Here is a 20454-nt window from a genome sequence, read left to right as displayed (position 1 = left end):
GAGGAAGAGAGGGGGGAAGGAAGGAAGGAAGGAAGGAAGGAAGGAAGGAAGGAAGGAAGGAAGGAAGGAAGGAAGGAAGGAAGGAGAAAAGAACTGGTGTTTCTGAGACATTACCATGTAAGTCCTAACAAGAATTTTAATATGTGGATTGTTCGGGGGGTTTTTTGAGCCTTCAAAGAGACTGTAAAAATTAAGTATACAAATGAAAAACCAATCCATTTGGCAATCCATTACTGTTGTGTTTGTCTCTCTCTTTATTTCCCCTCATTGAATATGAAGATGGCTCCAAAAGGAAAAATAAATTAGGTTAAGAAAAATATATGCACAGATGAGCTGGTTTTTAATTACAGTGGTCATTTTTTGAATGTTTTGAATGACCTTGGCAGTATACCAGCATCGATTATGTTTTATGTTATTGTTTTTCTTTCAAGAATCTACCCTGATGATGCAAGGAAAAGTAAACCTCTCCTAAGACATAACTGTATGCAGTCATTTCTACCTGTACCTTAGCAGATTCATGAAACGTCCCATGCTCCAGAGCTCTGAGAGATAATGATTCCAATATAAAGCAGACATTAGTATACCTCTGCCTAATGAATATCCTTATCCAACTTAGAAAAAATTCAAGATTTGGGATTTAATGTTGAAAAACATTAGATTTAGTTACCCCAATAATCTGAATAATTGAATTAACTGACAATATTTCAAATAATTACTCCCCTCCTCTGCTCATGTGTATGTTCTTGGCTACAGAGAAGGCTTATTTGTACCCTTTGGACCCTCCAGTATCTATCCAAAGCTTGAGAGCCCCCCATCCCTTCCCTCCCACTCACCAGCCTTCAGCATATGTAAGCTTTGATCATTTTTTTTTCACTTAAGCTATATACAAGCAGAAGAAAATTGTGTGCTAGAATAAACAGAAGATGAGATTTGGAAATAAACAAACTCCATTTAAATTTACCTTTAAATGGCACTTTAACTTGGTTTCTTTATAAAATGAAGATAAATTAAACAGCCAGGGTCCCTGTGGCTGAAAGTCTAAATGACTTAAAGAATGAGGAATTTAGTCCTCATACAGCAAGGCATCTGAGGAGCAGCAGCCGAGGCTTGGCTCGATCAGTAAGTGCAGTGGGCACCTAGGTTCTGTCTGTCTTTGCCGTCCCTTTTGGTTTCGGGTTGACTGTGTACCCTAAACATGGCCCCTTATTACAAGTACACACATGTGCCTCTGGGAAAGTCCCTGACTTATGACCCTTTGTAAAAGTGAGGTGAGGAAAATATCCCAGCAGTTCCACAACACCCTCCAGCTCCACCCATAGTCTTTCCCGATTCCTGTCACCTTACAGCACAGCCACATTGACTACCACCATGGCCATGGAATTGCCATGACTACTTGAGAAGATTCTGGATTATTTTTCTAGGGCTAAGGAGGGGACCCTGAAACATAGCAGTACCTAAATCTAATATGCTACGGCAAGGAGAAAGGGAAAGGAAAGAAAGAAAGCATCACCGGAAGTGGAGGATTGAGACCATGAGTGTTTAAGAGCTCTGCTAAATGAAAATGGTCTTTATTCATACTCCTCTCTTTATTCAGAAGTGAGGAATGCGCCTCACTTTTGCACCCCGTAACTAGCACCTCCCACAGAGAGTGTTTAGGAATACAAACTGAGATGCTAATGCTCCTGTCTACAGTAGGACTTATGGCAGAGATACTCTTTCTCAGGGATAGTAATGACTTTGTATCTTCCCTCCTTTCTCAGTTAAGCCATCTCATTATCACTGTAATCTATGTTTAAGAAATCTTCATTATTTCACCTGGACAGCAGCCTTTAACAGGAAAAAGATGAAGTCAACTGATACTCCAAGAGACGGCCAGAACAAAGCATTCTTGATAACTTGGACAGCTCTCATAGATGTAGTTGTGAGAGTGTATGCCCTGAAAGATTGTCAAAGAATTGAAAGCAAACAAAACAGTTCCCATCTCCGTATACCAAAGGAGACCGCTAAGTTAACAAGTGCATCACATTCTGGAAACATCTTACCTTGGAGGTTGGAAGGAAAACAGTAAATAATAATAAACACAAAAGTAGATTGCTACTTGCCAGACTTTAAAACATGAGATGTTTCTCAGAGGCTAATAGAGAAATATCATTTCAAGTTACTGGTCTTTTCTGTCATGGATGCCTTAGTAATGAGTCACAAAGCTCTAGTCAGTGTAAGCAGTTACCACAAATGACTCAGCCGAGGGAGGAGCTGAAGGGCATGACTCAAGGCACTGTTATACTGTTATGAATTAACCTGGGATGGAGTTGAAGATCCACATTCAATCATGGAGTTACAACGAATTCCAGAAAGTGTTCATGACCAGGTAGACATGATGTCAAGTAATGGCTTCAGAACTGTCAAGTACAAATGACTCATGATGTGTTGCCAGTCCCAGGTCCTGGCCATCCCTGGCCCCAGAAGCTATAGTTATTGGATCAAGTCAAATGGAAATGTAGTGGGATGATATGATGCAATAAACAGAAGTAAGGAATTTTAGGGAAGAAAATAAACCAAACTTGAGACTTTAAGAACAAAGGAGAGAAAAAATGGAAATTATTAATACATAAGTTTCTCCATAAATTAAATAACACACCTAGGAAGCATAATAGAAATTTCAAAGAATAGAACAATTAAGGATATGGTTTTTTTCTCAAAATGTACTTTCTTTGGGATAATTCCATTTCTCATAAAAATTGTTCATTTTAAGAATAAGCAAGAAGTTTCCCACGGAAGGATTTTCTGGTTTTAAGAGCTATCCAGTAAGTACATATGGCCTTTCATGTTTTCAGATTATTTTACAGTTCACAAACCCAACCCCACACTTCTGAAACGCTGACTGGTCAACACTGGGAAAGGGCACTTGATTCCTTCTAATTGTTTTTTGCATGATAAAGAAGTTTTGTAAACCAATCCACAGAAATGTTTCTAGAACTCTTTGAGCACTTCAGTTTCACTTAGCTGTTGATGACATAAAGTATTGTCTCTGCTTTTAGAGGAGGTAAAAAAAGTTTACTGTGAGCCAGATATAAGTAAGCATGCCCCAGGAACACAGATCTGGGTTACCCTGAATGACATGTCCCACCATGGAAGAGGTTATATGAACTTCTGAGGTCACCAAACTAAAAGTCAAAATGCATAATCAACACATTTACCCATGGCATTGATGTGGGCACACCTGGGCAGGGTGCAGTGAGGTAAAGATCTCTGTTGTGGATTCAGGTGTTATGTCACAGCATTCTTTGAATTAGGGTTAGTGAAGACTGGAAGTCTGCTAAACTCTGTGATATACAGTCAGAGGTTGTTAGGTCAGATATAAAAGGGAAGGGAACTGAAATTGGGACCAAACTTGATGGGATTTCACCCCTATAAAAAACATTAAGGTAGTTGGTGAATAATAGGCCTAAGAAAGATGATCCATGATAAATTTGACTTTAGCCTTATACTATTAGCTCTCTGTAATCACAGTGCACTAATCAGCCAAGGCCAAGCAGCCTGCAGCATGTTTTGTTACTAGAAATTTTGGGATACTCCACTTGAGGTGGTAAATATTGCCAGGTAAATTGGGGTCCCCTCCAAGGGTTCTTGGTCTCATTAAAAAGAGAGTTTAAGAATGGACCTTAGAAGAAAATTTGAGGACTATTTTATGAATATAAAATATATAAAAGAATCCCACCCACTCCCACACCCACCCCAGGGAAGGCAGGCTATAAATCTCAGCAGCTGCCCTGAAGAAGGAGATGGAGGAGAGGAAGAAAGGTTATGCAAACTTAACTCAGCCCCACTGCTGCACAGTAAGGAAAAATACTTTACCTCATTTCAGGGATAATTATTCCCATATCTTTAGCATAGCTTAAGGTGCGTCAACCTTCCTGCAGGCTGGTCCCCTGGCCAAGTGATTGACAGGCCCAAGAGGAATGTTAGGTCTCCACCCAGAGGCAGATTTCATTCTTTTGGAGGAGGAGACAGCTTTTCCTTAATGAGCCTCCAATACCACTGTAACACATTCGTATAGATGTAGTTTCTTCAGAGAACTTCTCTTCACTGTACTTACCTACTTTACTACACCACTGACTTTGATTTAGCCTCTATATCCATAGCAACACCCCATCACCATTAGTGGCATGCAACAAAATACTAATGAATTAGACAGAAATTGCACATGTAGTCAGTAATGCAATTTTCATGATTCAGACAACTAAGTCTTTTCCTATTGCTGTGATAAAATCCTTTGACAGAAGCAACTTAAGGGAAAAGGGTTTTATTCTGGTTCACACATCAAGGCATCAGGCACTTAAAGTGGCTGATAACATGTCATTGACAATCCAGAAACAGAGGCCTAAATACCTGCTACTGTTCAGCTCTCTTTCTCCACTTACACAATCCAGGATCCCAGCCAGGGAATGGTACCAGCTACAGTGGGAGGCTCTTCCTGCCTCAATTAATAAAATCAAGATAATTCCCCACAGGCAGGCCCAGACATCCATCCATCTTCCCGGTGATTCAAGATTTTATAAAGTCGACAACGCTAACCATCGAAAGAATACCTGCTACTGTTCAGCTCTCTTTCTCCACTTACACAATCCAGGATCCCAGCCAGGGAATGGTACCAGCTACAGTGGGAGGCTCTTCCTGCCTCAATTAATAAAATCAAGATAATTCCCCACAGGCAGGCCCAGACATCCATCCATCTTCCCGGTGATTCAAGATTTTATAAAGTCGACAACGCTAACCATCGAAAGAACAAGAATAACAACACACACACACACACACACACACACACACACACACGAGAAAACTCATCAGGAGAACTGGGGAGTAGGCCAGAGCGTCAAAGCCTGAAGCAGCTGACTGTAGGGAGGCGGAGGACTGTTGTCTGTGAGGCTGGCCAGGACACAGATTAAATCCATCTATGCCTGTAAAACGACGGAGGTGGCATTGAGGGACCGAACACGGACTTGTGTTGAACTTGGAAACTGTCATGAACAAAGGAACATATCCCAAACTTCAGTGGGTGCCTAAGTCACTGGAGGGCTCCTGAGGACACAGGTCCTCCCACCCAGTGATTCTGATCTGGTAACACCCACTTCTAACTGGCTCTTAGACAACGCTGATGACACCCTCAGGACTTCCCACCAAAGTGAAGCTGGCAAGAGAAGAGCAGAGCTCCAGAAAATCCTGGAAGGTTTAAAACAAAAGTGAAAATAAATAATTCTTTTATTCCTGTAAGGAAAAACTCCCTAACCAATTACACTCAGCTTAACGACTGTGGGTGATAGCTGGTCTTGGTTGTTGACCGGACTAAGAGATGTCTAGGATGGTGAAGCACACCTCTGTGGGACAATGACTTGGGGGGGAATCTTCCTGAATGTGGGTGGCATCTTCCAACAAACTGGTGGCCCACATGGAAGGAAGCTAGAGGGTGCAGCATGCTCACCACATACAAGACTCTTGTCCTTTCTGAGAGAGCATCTAGGGGTCAGCCTTCAGCTGACACCAGCCTCCAGCTTATTAGGCCTTTTCACATGAACTCCACACTAGCTACCCTCCAGGGAGCTTCAACCCGGGACTGTTGAGGCATCTGGTTTCTTAGATCAAGCAATTACTGGGTCATTCAGCCTCTCCAGCATGAAGACTTGCCAGTGCTGGACTGCATAGCTTCCATTGTGCAAACCAACCTGGGAAGACCATTCTTTACAGAGAAATCCTATTAGTTCTAGTCGTCTAGGGAACCCTAATACAGGGTAGCAACATGAAACTAAAGTAGCAGAGCCAGGTATGATGGTGAATATCTCTAATCCCAGCCTGACACACACACACACACACACACACACACACACACACACAGACATACACCCCTGCTCTCTTCTTTAATACCAATGTGATTTTTTTGCAGGAGCAGAAATTTCGGTGAGTTAATCTTATGATTATTTAAATTCTTCACTTCTCCTAGTTTTGGAGTTTAGGAATAGCATCGGGCTGATCTTCATTCCCTCTCTCCCTCGCCTTTTGTGAAGCAGAGATGTGTACCTTTTTGCAATGACAACAAGCTTTGAGGCAATTATGAATGGCAAATTGATTATCCAGCATCAAGAATTTTCTAGGTTGTTTGTCAGCATTTCTGTTTTTGCAAATACATTTGTGTGTTTAAATGTCCCGTTTTTCCAGTAAAGAAAAGAGCTGTGCAAGTATAACCAGCCTTTCAGTGTCTCTACTAGAGCTGTGTGGAGCTAAAGAGTGCCGTCCTTTTATGTTGATGTTGGTGCTGTGGCTTGAATACAAAGCTAAAAGTAAGCCAGTATGCTGAATCTCATTGTCTCCCCCTGTGTGTCTCCACTGGGCAGGTATTACCAATCTCAAAATCACTTTGACAACTTTTATCAACGTAACATCTTTCAACTGGCTATAAGAAAAATGATTCTACAGGGTAAGGGAGAGAGTATGTAATTCCAGCATCAGGGAGGCTGAGTCAGAAGGATTTTGAATTCAATCTCTGACTCAATAAATAAATAAATAAATAAATAAATAAATAAATAAATAAACCAAACCTAACAAAACTACAGGTTTATGAAGAAACTTTTTCCTAAGATTTCAATTTGTATATTTGATAATGGCCTTTTTTCAAAGGTGATTTCTTTTTAATCTTTTAAAAACAATTTTATCAAGAAATTGGTGATCCCTATTAACTTAAGTAAAAAAGGAGTAGGTAGTTCCATTCTCATGCCCACTGGCATCTTCCCTCAGACCTCTCAGTTTCCTTTATCACAATAATCACGTTACAACAGGGACCTCACACTGTACTCCTGTTGCAAGTGCCCATCTTCAGAAACATAGATGGACATGTTTGTTTTTCTACAATGTCAGAAATTATAGAATAGCAATAAATCACAAGCTATGTCCGTTTCCTTGGCTACAGTTTGTCAAGTAGTTCTGATTTCCTGTAATAGCCAGGTGGTTCCTTTATTCCGGTTTTAACTAATATTAACTCTCAGAGCACATATTCCACATCACACAGTGAATATATATGTGTATATGTATATGTATATAAAGGAGATTACAGAATAGCTACAAAGTATTGAAAAGGCCTCCGCAGAGTTCAGATTGTTCAATGAGACCTTACTGAGAGGCAGAAGCAGACGGCTGATGTAGATGTGGACTCTTTGTGGGAGTCAAAAAATGAGCCCTTTTGAAGGTCTGCTGGAAGTACCAATAAAGAGTCAAGTCACAGGGTCAGAGTTGAGCCCCGGTGAGTCAAACTATCTGGGTGAGGTAGGAGGCCATGGGGATGACCAGGGTGAAGTGCACTAGATGAATAATTGGACAAATTGCAATTCAAGCAGTCTGCGTCAGCAGTGGTGACAAAGCAAGCTGAAGCCACTGAGACAACCAAGAATGTTCTGCCTGTCTATCCCTTGCTGCACACATCCAGTGTTCAGGCCAGCAGGGCCATTGTTGTTCCAGGATTAGGTGTCTTCTTCTTTATGATGCCCAGGTAAAGGCACTACACTCTTTCCTCAGTCTGGGGTTGTTCGATAAATTCTTGGGCCTGGTTGTCCTAATATGGCTTTAATATACCCGTGTACTTATATATATGGTCACTATTTACTTTGATAAAATTGCTGAGTGGTACCCTTTTTACCTTTAAGAAGTTATTTATCAGTCTAGGGCTGGAGAGATGGCTCAGCAGTTAAGAACACTGACTGTTCTTGCAGAAGACCCAGGTTCAAATGCCAGCACCCACATGGCAGCTAATAATGTAACTCCAGTTCCAGGGGATCCGACAGCTTCTTCTGTTTTCCATGAGCATTGCTCGACATGGGTACACTTACCTACATTCAGGCAATACATGCATGAACATAAAATAAAAATAATAAATAAAATATTTTTAAAAAGAAGTTATCAGTCTGTGCCTGATGGGTCGTGCTGGACAGGTGGTAGTATTTATGTGCCTGTTGGGTCGTGCTGGACAGGTAATAGTACTTATGTGCCTGTCACGGTGCGGCTTCATCCTGCCTCCACATCTGTTCTCAAAATGGAGTCAAATGCAGCTTCTAAAATGCAGCCTGTCAGGACAAGGCTCAGCCTAAAGCCTCTGTCCGACACAGTTTGGAGTCACTTAGAGCAGAACAGGTTGATCTCAGCATCTCTCCTCAGCTCCCCTCAACTCCCCAGTCCTGGTGACTTCAGTAAAAAACATTCAGATAGGACACACAGAGCTCAGTATAAAAAATGCAGAGGGTTTATTACAAGGTAAAGTGGGGCAGTCTTGTGTGAGAGGGAAGCTTGCGCAAAGGGGTCATTTCAGAGGAAAGCACGGTCCTGTGGTGAAAGTGAACAAAAGCCAGAGGGACCATGCGCCAGTCTACATTTTTAGGTAGACGATATATTATTTTCTGAAGTCTCTGAAACAAACAGCTTTCCTGAGGGGCGTTTTCTGTCCAGGTGATTGACAGTCTTTTGGATTAACTCTTAAGGGAGGAGACCTTGGCATGTCCTTGTTCTTCACTAGAAAACCTCTGGCTACATAGTAATCTTATGATGTTTTGGGCAGTTTATAAAATTATGTCCCCGCCCAGGGACAGAGACATGAGTCAGAGCTCATTCCTTTGACCAAAAATCACCTAATAGAGTAGATTTAAAACAATTAAAGAAAGAAAAAAAAAAAGTAAATCTATAAAAATAGTCATCATTTACTAGGAGGAAATAGCCCTCCCTCCCTTAATGGTCCTCCACGAAGTCAGGCTACTTCCTCCCTTTTGTTTGACTTAGTTACAGTGCAATGTGGGATTTTAAATTTTGAGGCCATTTGTGATACTTTCTCCTCCTCCTACAAGGTATTTCAGATTCTAAGGAGGGGCCGTTATGATTCTTCCTCCTTCCTCAAAATTATTGTGTTTAACCGGGTCATAGGAGGTGGGACGCAAAGCTAATTATGAGGGAGGAGCACCCTCAACGACCATCAAGCCAGCTCACCTCTGACTGGCCGCATAACTGCTTCTCTGGGTCATGTCAGCTCCGTTCATGATTTTCAATGTTCCAAAGCTCTCTGTTACTCCTGTCATTGCCTGTGCTGGTGGTATCAGCTGTACACAGGCACTGGCTTTTCAAAATTACAACAACTTACCCCATATATTTGTTTCTAACACTTTCATGTGGTTAGCTCTCTCATTTAGGTGCTGGATCTTGTAATACCTTTTTCTATATGGCATGAAATTAGGGATCTGACTTCATTTTCTTACACGTGGCTGTCCTGTTGACCCAGGTTGATTCATTGAAAAACCATTTTTTCTGCACTGAATTGTCTTGACAACCTTATTGGAAGTCAGTTGACCATGAATTGAAGGTTTATTTCTGAACTGTCACTTCTATCTCTATGTTTCTTCCTATGACAGTACCACACTGCCTTGATTACCATGGCTTTGTAGTAAATTCTAAAATTGGGAGGTGTGAATCTTCCAACTTTGTTCATATTTTTCAAGATTGCTTTAGTTAATTAAAGTCCCTTACATTTCCTTACAGTCCCTTATATTTCCATTACATGTGAAATTTTAGATCAGGATGTCAGTTTCTGTATGCGAAAGAAAAAAAAGAGTCAGGTAGGATTTCAACAGGAATTAAATATGTCGATCAGATTGGGGCACTAGCATCTTAACATTGTCTTCTCCATGAACAGAATTGTGTGCTTTCTACTTCCTCAGTTTGGAAACTTGGATAACGGAACTGCTCTGAGTCCCTTCCATTATCTGGGTGGAGTTTGAGTTTATTTTTATAAAATAGTTGTACCATTTTTTAAAGATTAATGTTGACTTATTGCTGTAGTTGATACACAGTAAGCAGACAATCAGCATGTGCCATGTTACTCTTAAATGCCCTTTTCCTCTCCTCTCTCCCTCACCCCACTGCTAGGGAACCCTAATACCACCTGGGCTAGGGCTACTACCTTCTGGAGGCTGAGACAGAAGAACGCTGCAACCCCCACCCTCTCCTGCACCTTCATTTGGAAGCCCCTACTCACTACTTTCCTTGATTCATGGGTTTTGCTGGTGTTTTACAGCTGGCCAGTTGGCTGGGAACTCCTCTGTAGAGATGTATCGCCAAGTGCTTCTGTCGGGATGTCGCTGTGTGGAACTGGACTGCTGGAAGGGGCGGACTGCAGAGGAAGAACCTGTCATCACCCATGGATTCACCATGACAACTGAAATATCCTTCAAGGTAGAGTGAATGAGGTTGCTAACAGACCGCCAGGGGACCTGGTCCTTTTTGAAGTAAAGTCTTCTCAGTGTATCCCAGTGTCATGATAAGTTCACAGGCTGAACATCAACTTTGTGCTTTCAGAAGCTAACATACAGCAGTTTATCTAAGACTTACTGGCAGTACACATACTAACCAAATTCTAAGGAAACAGGGGAAAGGAAAAGTCAAAGTATTTGTTTTGTCCACACTTACTAATGTTTTCCTGTATTTGACTATCCTGAAATTTACTTACAAAGGAAGACTATGTGTGACACTGATGTATTTTAATGTCAAAGTGTATGTTGGGTAACTACCACCTAAATCAACAGACAGAACCTTCCTGGCTCCCCAGAAACATTCTCCATGCAGCTACTCCCATTTTCTCTCTACCCTCAGCAATGACGGAACTCTCAAGCATCACAGTGACCGCTACTCGGCACATGTTAGAACCGTGCAGGTCTCAGTACAGCTCTGAGTGGAGCCCAGCAGCTGCCTCTTGTTTCTTCTGGTTAAGACCCTAGCCTCTGTTATCTCCTGTTGCACATTGTTCACTCCACATTGTTGGAAGATTTGTCAGTGTTATTGCATATATCACTAGTTTGCTTTATTTACCATGAAGATGGTAGTAATGGCTATTATTTAATTATGATAGCATTTGAGAATCAATTATCCAAAATGCATGAAGACCAAAGTATTTCAGATTGCAGAAATTTTCAAATTTGGGGAGATTTGCTTAGAATTTACTGGCTGAATATCCATAACCCAAAAATCTAAAAACCTGAAATTCATGGTGTCCAAAATCCAAAGCATTTTACACATATTATTGGCGATTAAAAAAAAAAGCTTCAAGTTTTAAAGCATTTTGGATTTCAGACTTGGAAGGGCAAAAGAAGAAACCTGTAAAATCTCATTCTGCAGATTTTAGAACTGGTGCTAGCTTTTAGAACTGGACGTGTATGAATGAGAGCAGAGGAGAAGCACACAGAGGAGAAGCACACAGGGAGTCATAAGCAGGTTTATTTTGCCCGTGGAAAGAAAGCACATATCATAGGGAGTGGGGGTATCTCAGTGAATGTTTGCTAGGGACAGCTGACAGGATGGGTTTAAATTGGGTGATTTGGAAGATGGTTCAAGGAAAGAGAGTTGTGCTGTGATAGATTGACAGGGCATTGTCAGAAGCAGAAATAGTCCCATGATTATATCCTTGTAGACCCTATCAAGGAGGAGGGCCTGAAAGCTCAGAGTGATAAAGAAGCATTCTCCATCCTTATGAACCAGGAGTGTGTGTGCTGGTCTGCCTTCTCTTTCCACCCTTGGCTCTATCTTATGCTCTAGAAAGCTTTGTCATGTGTGTGGACATGCAGGTCAGGATATCCAAGTGCTGTCCATATCCCCTACAAAGAACCATCTTCAGGGGCTTAGGGTTCTCTTGAACCTATGTAATGGTCTGGAATGTAGTGGTCTAGTAGAGAATGTGCATATGTGAGGGGACATATGGTATTTGGGGTCCTAGGTCCCCAGGGATGATCTTGAAGAGACTGTACATGTATCATGTTATGTGAGCTGACTTGGGTTTCTCACCACATTGGAAGGAAGTCAGGAGAAAAGAGCCTGAGATCAAGCTCTGCACCCTTGGGCATGGGTCCCACTACCTGGTTTACCTGTGTCTTCGGTTAGAAGTGGTTCAGGATCATGAACTTTTACCCTCATCAAGAAAAAAGTCCGTTGAAAGTGGGAGGTGACAGGTCAGACTACAGCGTTAGATGTTAATGTCACAGGATTGGGGGTAAAACTTGGATGAAGAAGACAGTGAGCCACTTGCCTCATCTTTTCTGAGCCAGGGAAGACACAAGGGGGTGAAAAGGGGGTCAGTTACCTTGAAAAATGTGGGATTTTTAAAAAGTAGATTGAGAAAGTCAAGTTTCAGAAATAGATTTAGGTAAATTGATCCTAAACCCTTGGGACACTTGGAATATGTGCCGATTAGTTTTTGTCAACGGGATACAAGCTAGAGATACCTGGAAAGAGGGATCCACAGTTGAGGGAGTTCCTCCATCTAATTGGCCTTTCGCCAATTAGAGATATTCCCTTAACTGATAATTGATGTAGGAGGGCTTAGCCTACTGTGGGCAGTGGCATGGTAGGTGGGCATGGGCTGTATAAAGGGGACTACTGAGCACGCCAAGGGAAGCAAGTCAGTAAGCAGTGCTCCTCCATGGTCTCTGCTTCAGTTCCTGCCTGTAGGTTCCTGCCTTAAGTTCCTTCCCTGGCTTCCTTTGAAGATGGACTATGCTTCTCAAGTAGAAGGTGAAATAAACCCTTTTCTCCCCTAGTTGGTTTTAATCAGTGTTTTATCACAACAACGGGAAGCCAACTAGAAGAGGATATGAGAAAATAAACAGCTGCCAATAAAGACTAACAACAGCAAACAAGAAGCAGGGTTTTCAGTGCACAGCCACGTTCCAGTTCAGACAAATGGATTTTTCTGGTCTAAGGAGCTATACTGGACATGTGTCCAGTGGTCATGTTATTAATGTCAGTAGTAATTCATGTGGGACACTGTGTCCAGGGAACTGTATTTTGATGTCGTTTTAAAGACAGGGTCTTTCTATTTGCCTAGACTTGTCTGGAACTCTCTCCTGCCTCTTGCCTCTAGAGTATAGGATTCCAGGCCTGTGCCACATTTCCAGTAGTTTGGCTTTTCAGGATTTAGGCTACAGGCTACACAATGCCATAATTAGATAAAAGCAATACCACCCTTCACTAAATTTCACAACAAATTCAATATAGTATTGACTTGAATTCTGACAAAAGTTTTTAAAAATTGTATATACTCCAGAAAAAAAAAACTCTTGTTAGTCTTTGCATATTCTTAAGTGGGAAAAAATTGATGGTTTTTTTTATGATTTCATTTCCGTACTCCCATTCCCTCTCTCCCTCCCAGCCTGTGCCAGTAGTTCTTTGCCAGTTATACAAGGTCAGCCACAGCTGGTTGAACTCTGTAAGAAAAAATGGGGGCAGGGGACAGCCGGAAGATGCTGGGGTACACGCTATGTGGCAGGGCCTCCACCAACTGATGAGAGATGGCAATGCTGGGGTCTGAGTGGGGGATTGGGAGGGGTCCTGGCACTGTGCATGTGCTGCTGGAAGACTTGCCACACTGCCCTGCCCATGTCCTCTCTCTACTCTCAGAGTCCTTGTGAGAACTTGTGAGAAGGTTTAAAAAACCTTCCAGTTTTTTAAAGTTTGGTCTCCATTCTTTGAGTTCCTGGGGACAGAATAAACACCTAGCACATTCTAAGCCATATTTATTTTGTGTGGAGCATTGGCTTCCTAGCTTATCCACCAGGCTCGCTTGGAGTGATTCTCCCTGTGCACTTGACCTAGAGTGGTTCCTTAGTCACATCTTTGATCTCCCAGTCGTGGCTCATTGAATGGCTTTGCCTAGACACTAGAAATCAGTTTCTCTACCCCATCTACACACTGCCAGTATTAGAGGCTTAAGGATGCCAGCCAGCCCAGAGTCCTTTTGCCTGCTAGTGGGCAGGGGTGACCGGGATGGCCAGAGAGGAGACAGGTTATCCCTTCTGTTGGTATATCCTGCTCAGGTGTATCAGGAGGACATGGGAGAGGAGTGGGAGCAGAAATGCCTGATCTGTAGGTAAAGTCAGTAGTAGGAGTTTTTCATCAGGATCCGGGTGAGGACAAGGCAAGGAAGTCACTGAGGATACCACGTTAAAGTGGCCACTCACGCAGATGGTCCTTAGGTCAGCCCGGAGCCCAGAGTGAGTGTTTCTTTAAGTCAGCACTTAGAAGAAGCCTCTCTTCCCTCGCTCTATTCTGGTCCCTGCTCTGCCAGATTTACAAGGCTTGCACTGTGCTTTCCCAGAGCCAAATGTGTAAAGTGACTTTGTAAAGGTGAGGATAGAAAAGAGACGGGACCTTCTGCTCTCCACCTCCTCCCCAAATTACTGCAGTCCTGACGTCTTCTCACGCTTCTCACTTCAGTCATTCAGCAAGTGAGCCACGTCACTGTGCCCCGCCCAGACCAAGCAAGCCTTGACACAGGCTGTTCCACAGCTAGCCCTTTACTTCTTTGAAGCTCTCTTACATGCTACCTCAGTAAGGACAGGACTACTGGGATTTCTCCATTTGGACTGCCACTAGAGGTGACTCTCACCCCCTACCCTGATGGAAATTCTCCCACCATTTCACTCTGGTTTTTATTTTTTAATTTTCCACATGACAGTCACCTTGTAACATGCTGCTTAACCTAATCACTATGTCCCTTGTCCATTGGGTGCCCGAGTATCACGTAATCACCAAAAAGACAAGGTCTTAGTTTTGTGACCCCATCTAGCCAAAGTACTTTGAATTAAACCAGGCACAGAGGAGGTGATCAATAACGATTTGGACTTTTGCCATCCCAGAATAAGGGGGCAAAGTATAGCCTAGATTTCATTTCAGCCTCTCTTGTCTCTGTCTATTAGGAAAGTGAAATTTGTCTTTCTCCATTGTGTGTGAAATTCCATGTATAACATGTTAGCAGGCAGTGAAACGGCGCGTCCCCCAGTTCCTGTGCATTTGGAGCGGATTTGGAGTGTCCCACACTCCAGCGCATACCGCAGCAATAACTTCAGCTGAGTGCAAAGCCTGACGCTTTCATGTCACACAGTTTATCTGCTTTCAGTTATGTGGTCTGGAACACTGCTGTGTGATGTACTCCACAAAAGCAAGAGTTCTATTGACATCTGACGCCTACTTATTGCATGGACCGAAATAAAAAGTTACGCTTTGGGAGAAGGGGCATGCTGTAAATCAGCCTCTCTTTGGAGGCTTTGGGTTTGCGCTCTGGCTCCGCTTCTTCCCCCGTGTTCTTCCTTCCGCTCCCTTGCCTCCTCGCCCAGTCTTTCTGCCCACTCTGCCCTACGGATGCCTCTTTTGGTCTCCTCTCCATGCACATTCGGGCTCCTTCCCACCCGGACGACGCCTCTCACAACTCTGCTTCCCACTCCCTCCCAGCCCACTCCTTTTTCTTTTTCTCCCCTTAGGCAGCTACTTTTTTTTTTTTTTTTCCTCTCCAGGCACCTTCGGGCCTCTTCCCCCCCGGACCCCCCCCCTCCAAACTCTCCTCCCCCCCCCCCCCCAGCCCTCCCCTTTTTTTTTTTCTCCCCTTAGGCAGCTTCTTTTTTTTTTTTTTTTTTTTCCAGGCAACTACTCTTTTAACCAGCAATTGTACAGAATGGAAAACTGAGTAAGGGAGAAAAATATATGATGAAAATGTATTAAATGTTCAACTCATGCATTTCTAAGGATAAGGTTTCATTCCCTGAAAGAAATGCTAATAATTTAGAATGCAATTTTATATGGCTCCATAAACGCCCTCCTAAGTAGACATCCAAATTCAGCCTGCCCGTTGTCAGTGAAGGGCAAAGGTCTTCAAGGGCCCTTTTCCCCACTGGAAGTTAGTCATTGAACCATATGCTTAATAGGTTGCTGAATGCAGTGTTATAAGCCTCTTAACACTAGTTCTACGCTAATGAACAAGAGCACAGAACGGGATTGTCGCATTAGCATCTTTGGACGTACTTGTATGAAAGAATGAAACTTAAAGCTATTGCTAGTTCTCGAACTAGTAATACCATATAAGATTCCAAGCACCAAAAAGAATAAAAGTCCTCTGATAGAACATCCAGAGTTTTCTGTTGTTCCCAACTAAAGTACTAGATGGAATTCAGTAATTGTTTTCTTTGATGTGAAGGTTTGAAAGATCTTCTAAACTGGTAGCTGCAGTTTTTGCAGAGATGTGGAGAGATGGGCAGAGAGAGGAGTGAGGGAGAGAGTTGGGAGAGAAAGAAAGAGAAGACAGATGCTAGGGTTGCTGTTCTCTAGCTGACTGCTGACATCTGCGGGCTCCAGGACCAACTCTCCCACGCTGGCTACAAGATCATGGAGAAGCTTTCTCACCAGTCCAAGCCCCCTTCCTTATCACCAAACAGATGGTGATGGTGTACAACTCCTGGGGTCATTGTAAATAGACATTCAGTTCGCAGACACTACGTGGGAGGCACTGAGAGCCTACAAATGTGAACCACAGACACTGTAGCTGAAATACAGAAAGCCAAACTTCTGCTGTCTTCTATAAATGTAATGGTCTGGTATTATATAGGTAAGGCATTCTTATTTAGCCAGAATGAAGGCTGAGAGTTAAGTCCTCTGCAAGGCTATGGTAAAGGAGATCCTGGTGTCCTGTGAGCTTAGCTCATGGCATCCACTTCATCTAAGAAGGTGCCAGAAGCCCAACCCATGTGATAAATTCAGTATATGCCAGACTTAGTTAGGAACCCAGTGGGAGCCGAGATGGATGTGAGAGGTCAGCTTAGAAACATCTGGAGTTAATCTTGGATTTACTTCTCTATGACTCTGTGCCTCTCAATATCCTGAACTTTTACTTCATAACCTGTAAAGTGGTAGATACTATATTCCTTATTGAATGCCAGCAGCATAACATATTCCATCTGGCTGGAACATAGCATGTGCCCATTTAATGCATCTCTTGGGGTAGGTCTGATTTTGTTTGTTGGTGGTGGGGAAGGATGTTTGTTTGTTTTTATGGTTTTTGTTTACTTGATTTTTGAGACAGTGTCTCCCTATAGCCCCAACTGGCCGGGAACTTTCTATTTAGACCAGGCTGGCCTTGATTTCACACAGATCTGTCTCCCTCTGCCTCTCAAGTGCTGAGATTACAGGTATGTGCCCCCATACCCAGCTTGAATCTTTCGTTTTTCTACTAGTTTAAAAGGCTAAGGCAAATGTGGAGCAAATCACTAGTAAGACGTGAACCCTGAACTTCCCATTCTGCCTCTGCACCCTCACAACAGGCCTGTGGATGGAGCTTATACCTACCTCACAAAACACCAAGCCAAGACTGAGAAGCATTAGGTAATTTTCCCAGCATCTCACAGCTTATAAGCCTAAGACACAGGAGCCCAACATAAACCTTTGGCATGCATGACCTGTGTGCAGATCTATGAACTAAATTTTTAAAAAAAAATTTTATGTGCGTGAGTGTTATACCTGCATATGTGTAATGCACCCATGTTGTGCAGCGCCTGTGGAGGACAGAGGAATGTGTTGGATCCCCTGGAACTGGAGTTATAGAAGGTTGTTAGCCACCATGTAGGTGTTGGGATACAAACCCAGGTCTCCTGTAAAAGTAGCCAGTGCTCTTAACTGCTGAGCCATCTCTTCAGTCCCTAAAAATTTTTCTTATATTTTTATTTATTATTTTATGTGTATGTATGTTTTGCTTGTATGTGTGTAAGTGCACCCATGTCATGCAATGCCCACAGAGGTCAGAATAGGGTGTTGAATCCCCTGGAACTAGAGTTACAGAGAGTTGTTAGCTGTCATGTGGGTGCTGGGAACCAAGCCCAGGTCCTCTGCAAGAGCAACCACAGCTCTTAACTAGTGACTCTTCTCTCCAGCCCCTGGACTAAAAAGTTTGTACGCCTTGATGTTACTTGGTTTTTATAGTGCATTTATTTTGATGGACTCAACTGTGATAAAAGTTCAATTATGTCTGAAAAGCAATACGTGAATTTACTTCTAAGGAACAGTGAGAGCGATTTTTGCGCCATCAGGGCACATCTTTCTTAGAGGATATGTACAAATGCAGTACAGAAGTAGAAAACCTAACCTATACTCTGTAGCAAGGAAAGGCGCTTAATGGCCTAGCTGTAAAGAAAACCACACATCATACAGCAAAGGTGAAGGAGGTAGTAGGGAAGGGTTAGGCATGAAGAATGGGAGTAGAAATTCCAACTTGAAAGGAGTATGTGAAGAGAGTAAATATAAACAAGCAACGTATGGGAATGTGAAGTTTAAACTAGAGAGATGATGGAACACTTAACAATAAATGAGACTGCACTTTGGTACTAGTCCAATAAGAAAAACACTTTGGGAAAAATAATTTCCAGATGCCCAGTGGTGAGTTTATATTTCAGTTTGGACCATCATGCATCTCTGTAGACACTAAAATGAAAAATAATTTTTAAACAATACAAGACTGAATGAGTTCATATTATTTGACTCAATAATTCCACCTTTAAAAGCCATCCTAGGAAAATATACCCACAGATGATGAATAGTTAAATCAGTTGTGATAGTTGTAGAGTTACTGAAGCTTATGGTATATATGCTATTTTCAGTGCTGGATGTAGGACACAGGGCACTGAGCACAGTTGCAAATTTTCTACCGTTCAGTGACAGCCCCACCCCTGACATAACATTTAAAACAGTTCTAGAAAGAACAATGAGACGCTGACACATGTTGGAACATGTATGGACTCTGAAAGCATGCCAGCTGAGAGATGCCAGATCCAAAGCATGCATGGTCCCCTGCATGTAAAATGTTTAGAACAAGCAAATTTAGGGAGATGTAAAGATCCGTGGTTGCTGAGGACTCGGCACGTGAGGTGGGAGTTAGGAAAAGCGAGGAGCTTCCAGCAGAACCACGGCCTTTTTCTGGGATGATAAAAGTATCCAGGGTAATTGTTACTGGACTCTGCACGTATGAAAGCTGTTGTACTGAAGATTCAACGGCTGAGATTTTTCTCCATCGTGTGGGTTTCGGTTTTGGTGTCCTACCACCAAGCTGCACTGCCGTGCTTTGCTTTATGCCTTAATAACAATACTCATTAAAATACAAATTATATAACTGTAATTACTAGGTCATACAAATACATAAAAAAACAAACTAGAAGTAACTATGACCAAATGCTAACTGTGGTTTGGTTCAGAAAAAGAATTTATGGGTTGCAAATATTGCCAGCTCTTATTGTCCAAGGTTTTGTAATATGACTAGATGTTTTGTCATTAAAAAGCAGAAGTTATAATCGCAAACAGAAGAACCATTCTTCCCAGCTATCTCTCACCCTGCATCAAACCCTGCTGTCATTTTTACCTTATGAGACCAAAAGTTAGAATTGTACCATCCAGCAGCCCTCCCAGTTCCCCTCTAGCCATTTCAAGCCATTTGATACAATGCTATAAATAAAAAAAGACACTCTGAGCTGGAGAAGCCGGTAAGTGGCAGAGCACTGGCCTAGCAAAGCTATATGAGGCTCTGGGCTTGAACCACCCAAAAGAAACAACAACCCAAAACTTAAAAACTCACACACACACACACACACACACACACACACAACTAAAACAAACAAACCCACCCATAATACTAATGGATTTAACTCTAAGAAAAAATATATACACTTAAAGAACTGTGCCGTGCTGAACATGCATGTGTTCTTGTTTTCAGGAAGTGATAGAAGCAATTGCCGAGTGTGCATTCAAGACGTCACCTTTCCCAATTCTCCTCTCCTTTGAAAACCATGTGGATTCGTAAGTACTGAGTGCATTTGGTGAGCAGTCTTTTTTCACAAATAAAGCCTCTTTAATAACCGTCCATCAGTTTCAGATGACTTGATACTGTCAGTGGTGCCCTTCAATTATGTTATGCACTAAATGGCATGTTTTCATCTGCATACAATGGACTATTCATTTAAATCTCATCAGCATTAAAATAGCCCATTGGATTTGGGTTTACCTTCATGCCATGTTTGATTCTTAAACCAAGGGCTGTGCTTTACAGTGAATCAGAGCATGGTTCTTGTACAACGTTTGCCTCCTTTACAGACTTGGAATGCAACGGGCCACTCTTAAAACCCTCTCTCAGCAGGGTGCTGCCTTAAAATGATCGGCTCCCTGTACTTGTAACTGGTGATGGAACACGTGTAAATTCTGTTCTTCTCTTTCTACCTGTGAACTCCATTCACCAGTGCTCCATCCCTCCCCTTCCATCTGTGTCCCCCTGCTTATTCATATTTGTAAACATGTTCCTGTTTCAAAGTAGCCTGTTCTTATTGCTGAGCTACACAAGGAAAAAGTAATTGACTAGCTATTTTATTTACTCTCTCAAATGCCTACAGTAATGAGAATGGAACTTAGGACCTTGTACATGCTAGGCAAGTACTCTACCACTGAGCAGCAGCCCCAGCCCTTGAATTTTGAGACGGGCTCTTGCTATGTAACACAGGCTGCCTTAAACTTTCAGTCCTCCTGCCTCAGCCTCCCAAATGCTAATGCTGGATTACAGGTGTGTGCTACCTATCTGGCGGTGTA

General features: G+C 42.4%; 1 protein-coding gene across 4 annotated transcripts in view; it reads left to right on the top strand.

Annotated features, from left to right (window-relative positions):
• Plcb1 (phospholipase C beta 1) overlaps window positions 1–20454 on the top strand; it is an 803221-nt gene that overhangs the window by 581321 nt on the left and 201446 nt on the right. For all 4 annotated transcript variants that reach the window (XM_029564145.1, XM_017798487.2, XM_008834353.2 and 1 more), the window contains 2 exons: window positions 10097–10254; window positions 19592–19674. In XM_029564145.1, coding sequence (XP_029420005.1) covers window positions 10097–10254; window positions 19592–19674 — 241 coding nt within the window. The remainder of the gene's footprint in view (window positions 1–10096; window positions 10255–19591; window positions 19675–20454) is intronic.

Source organism: Nannospalax galili, unplaced genomic scaffold, assembly GCF_000622305.1.
Source record: "Nannospalax galili isolate Female #2095 unplaced genomic scaffold, S.galili_v1.0 scaffold1477, whole genome shotgun sequence".
NCBI lineage: Eukaryota > Metazoa > Chordata > Mammalia > Rodentia > Spalacidae > Nannospalax > Nannospalax galili.
Note: the sequence above shows the minus strand (reverse complement) of the source record. Positions and strands in the feature narration are given on the sequence as shown.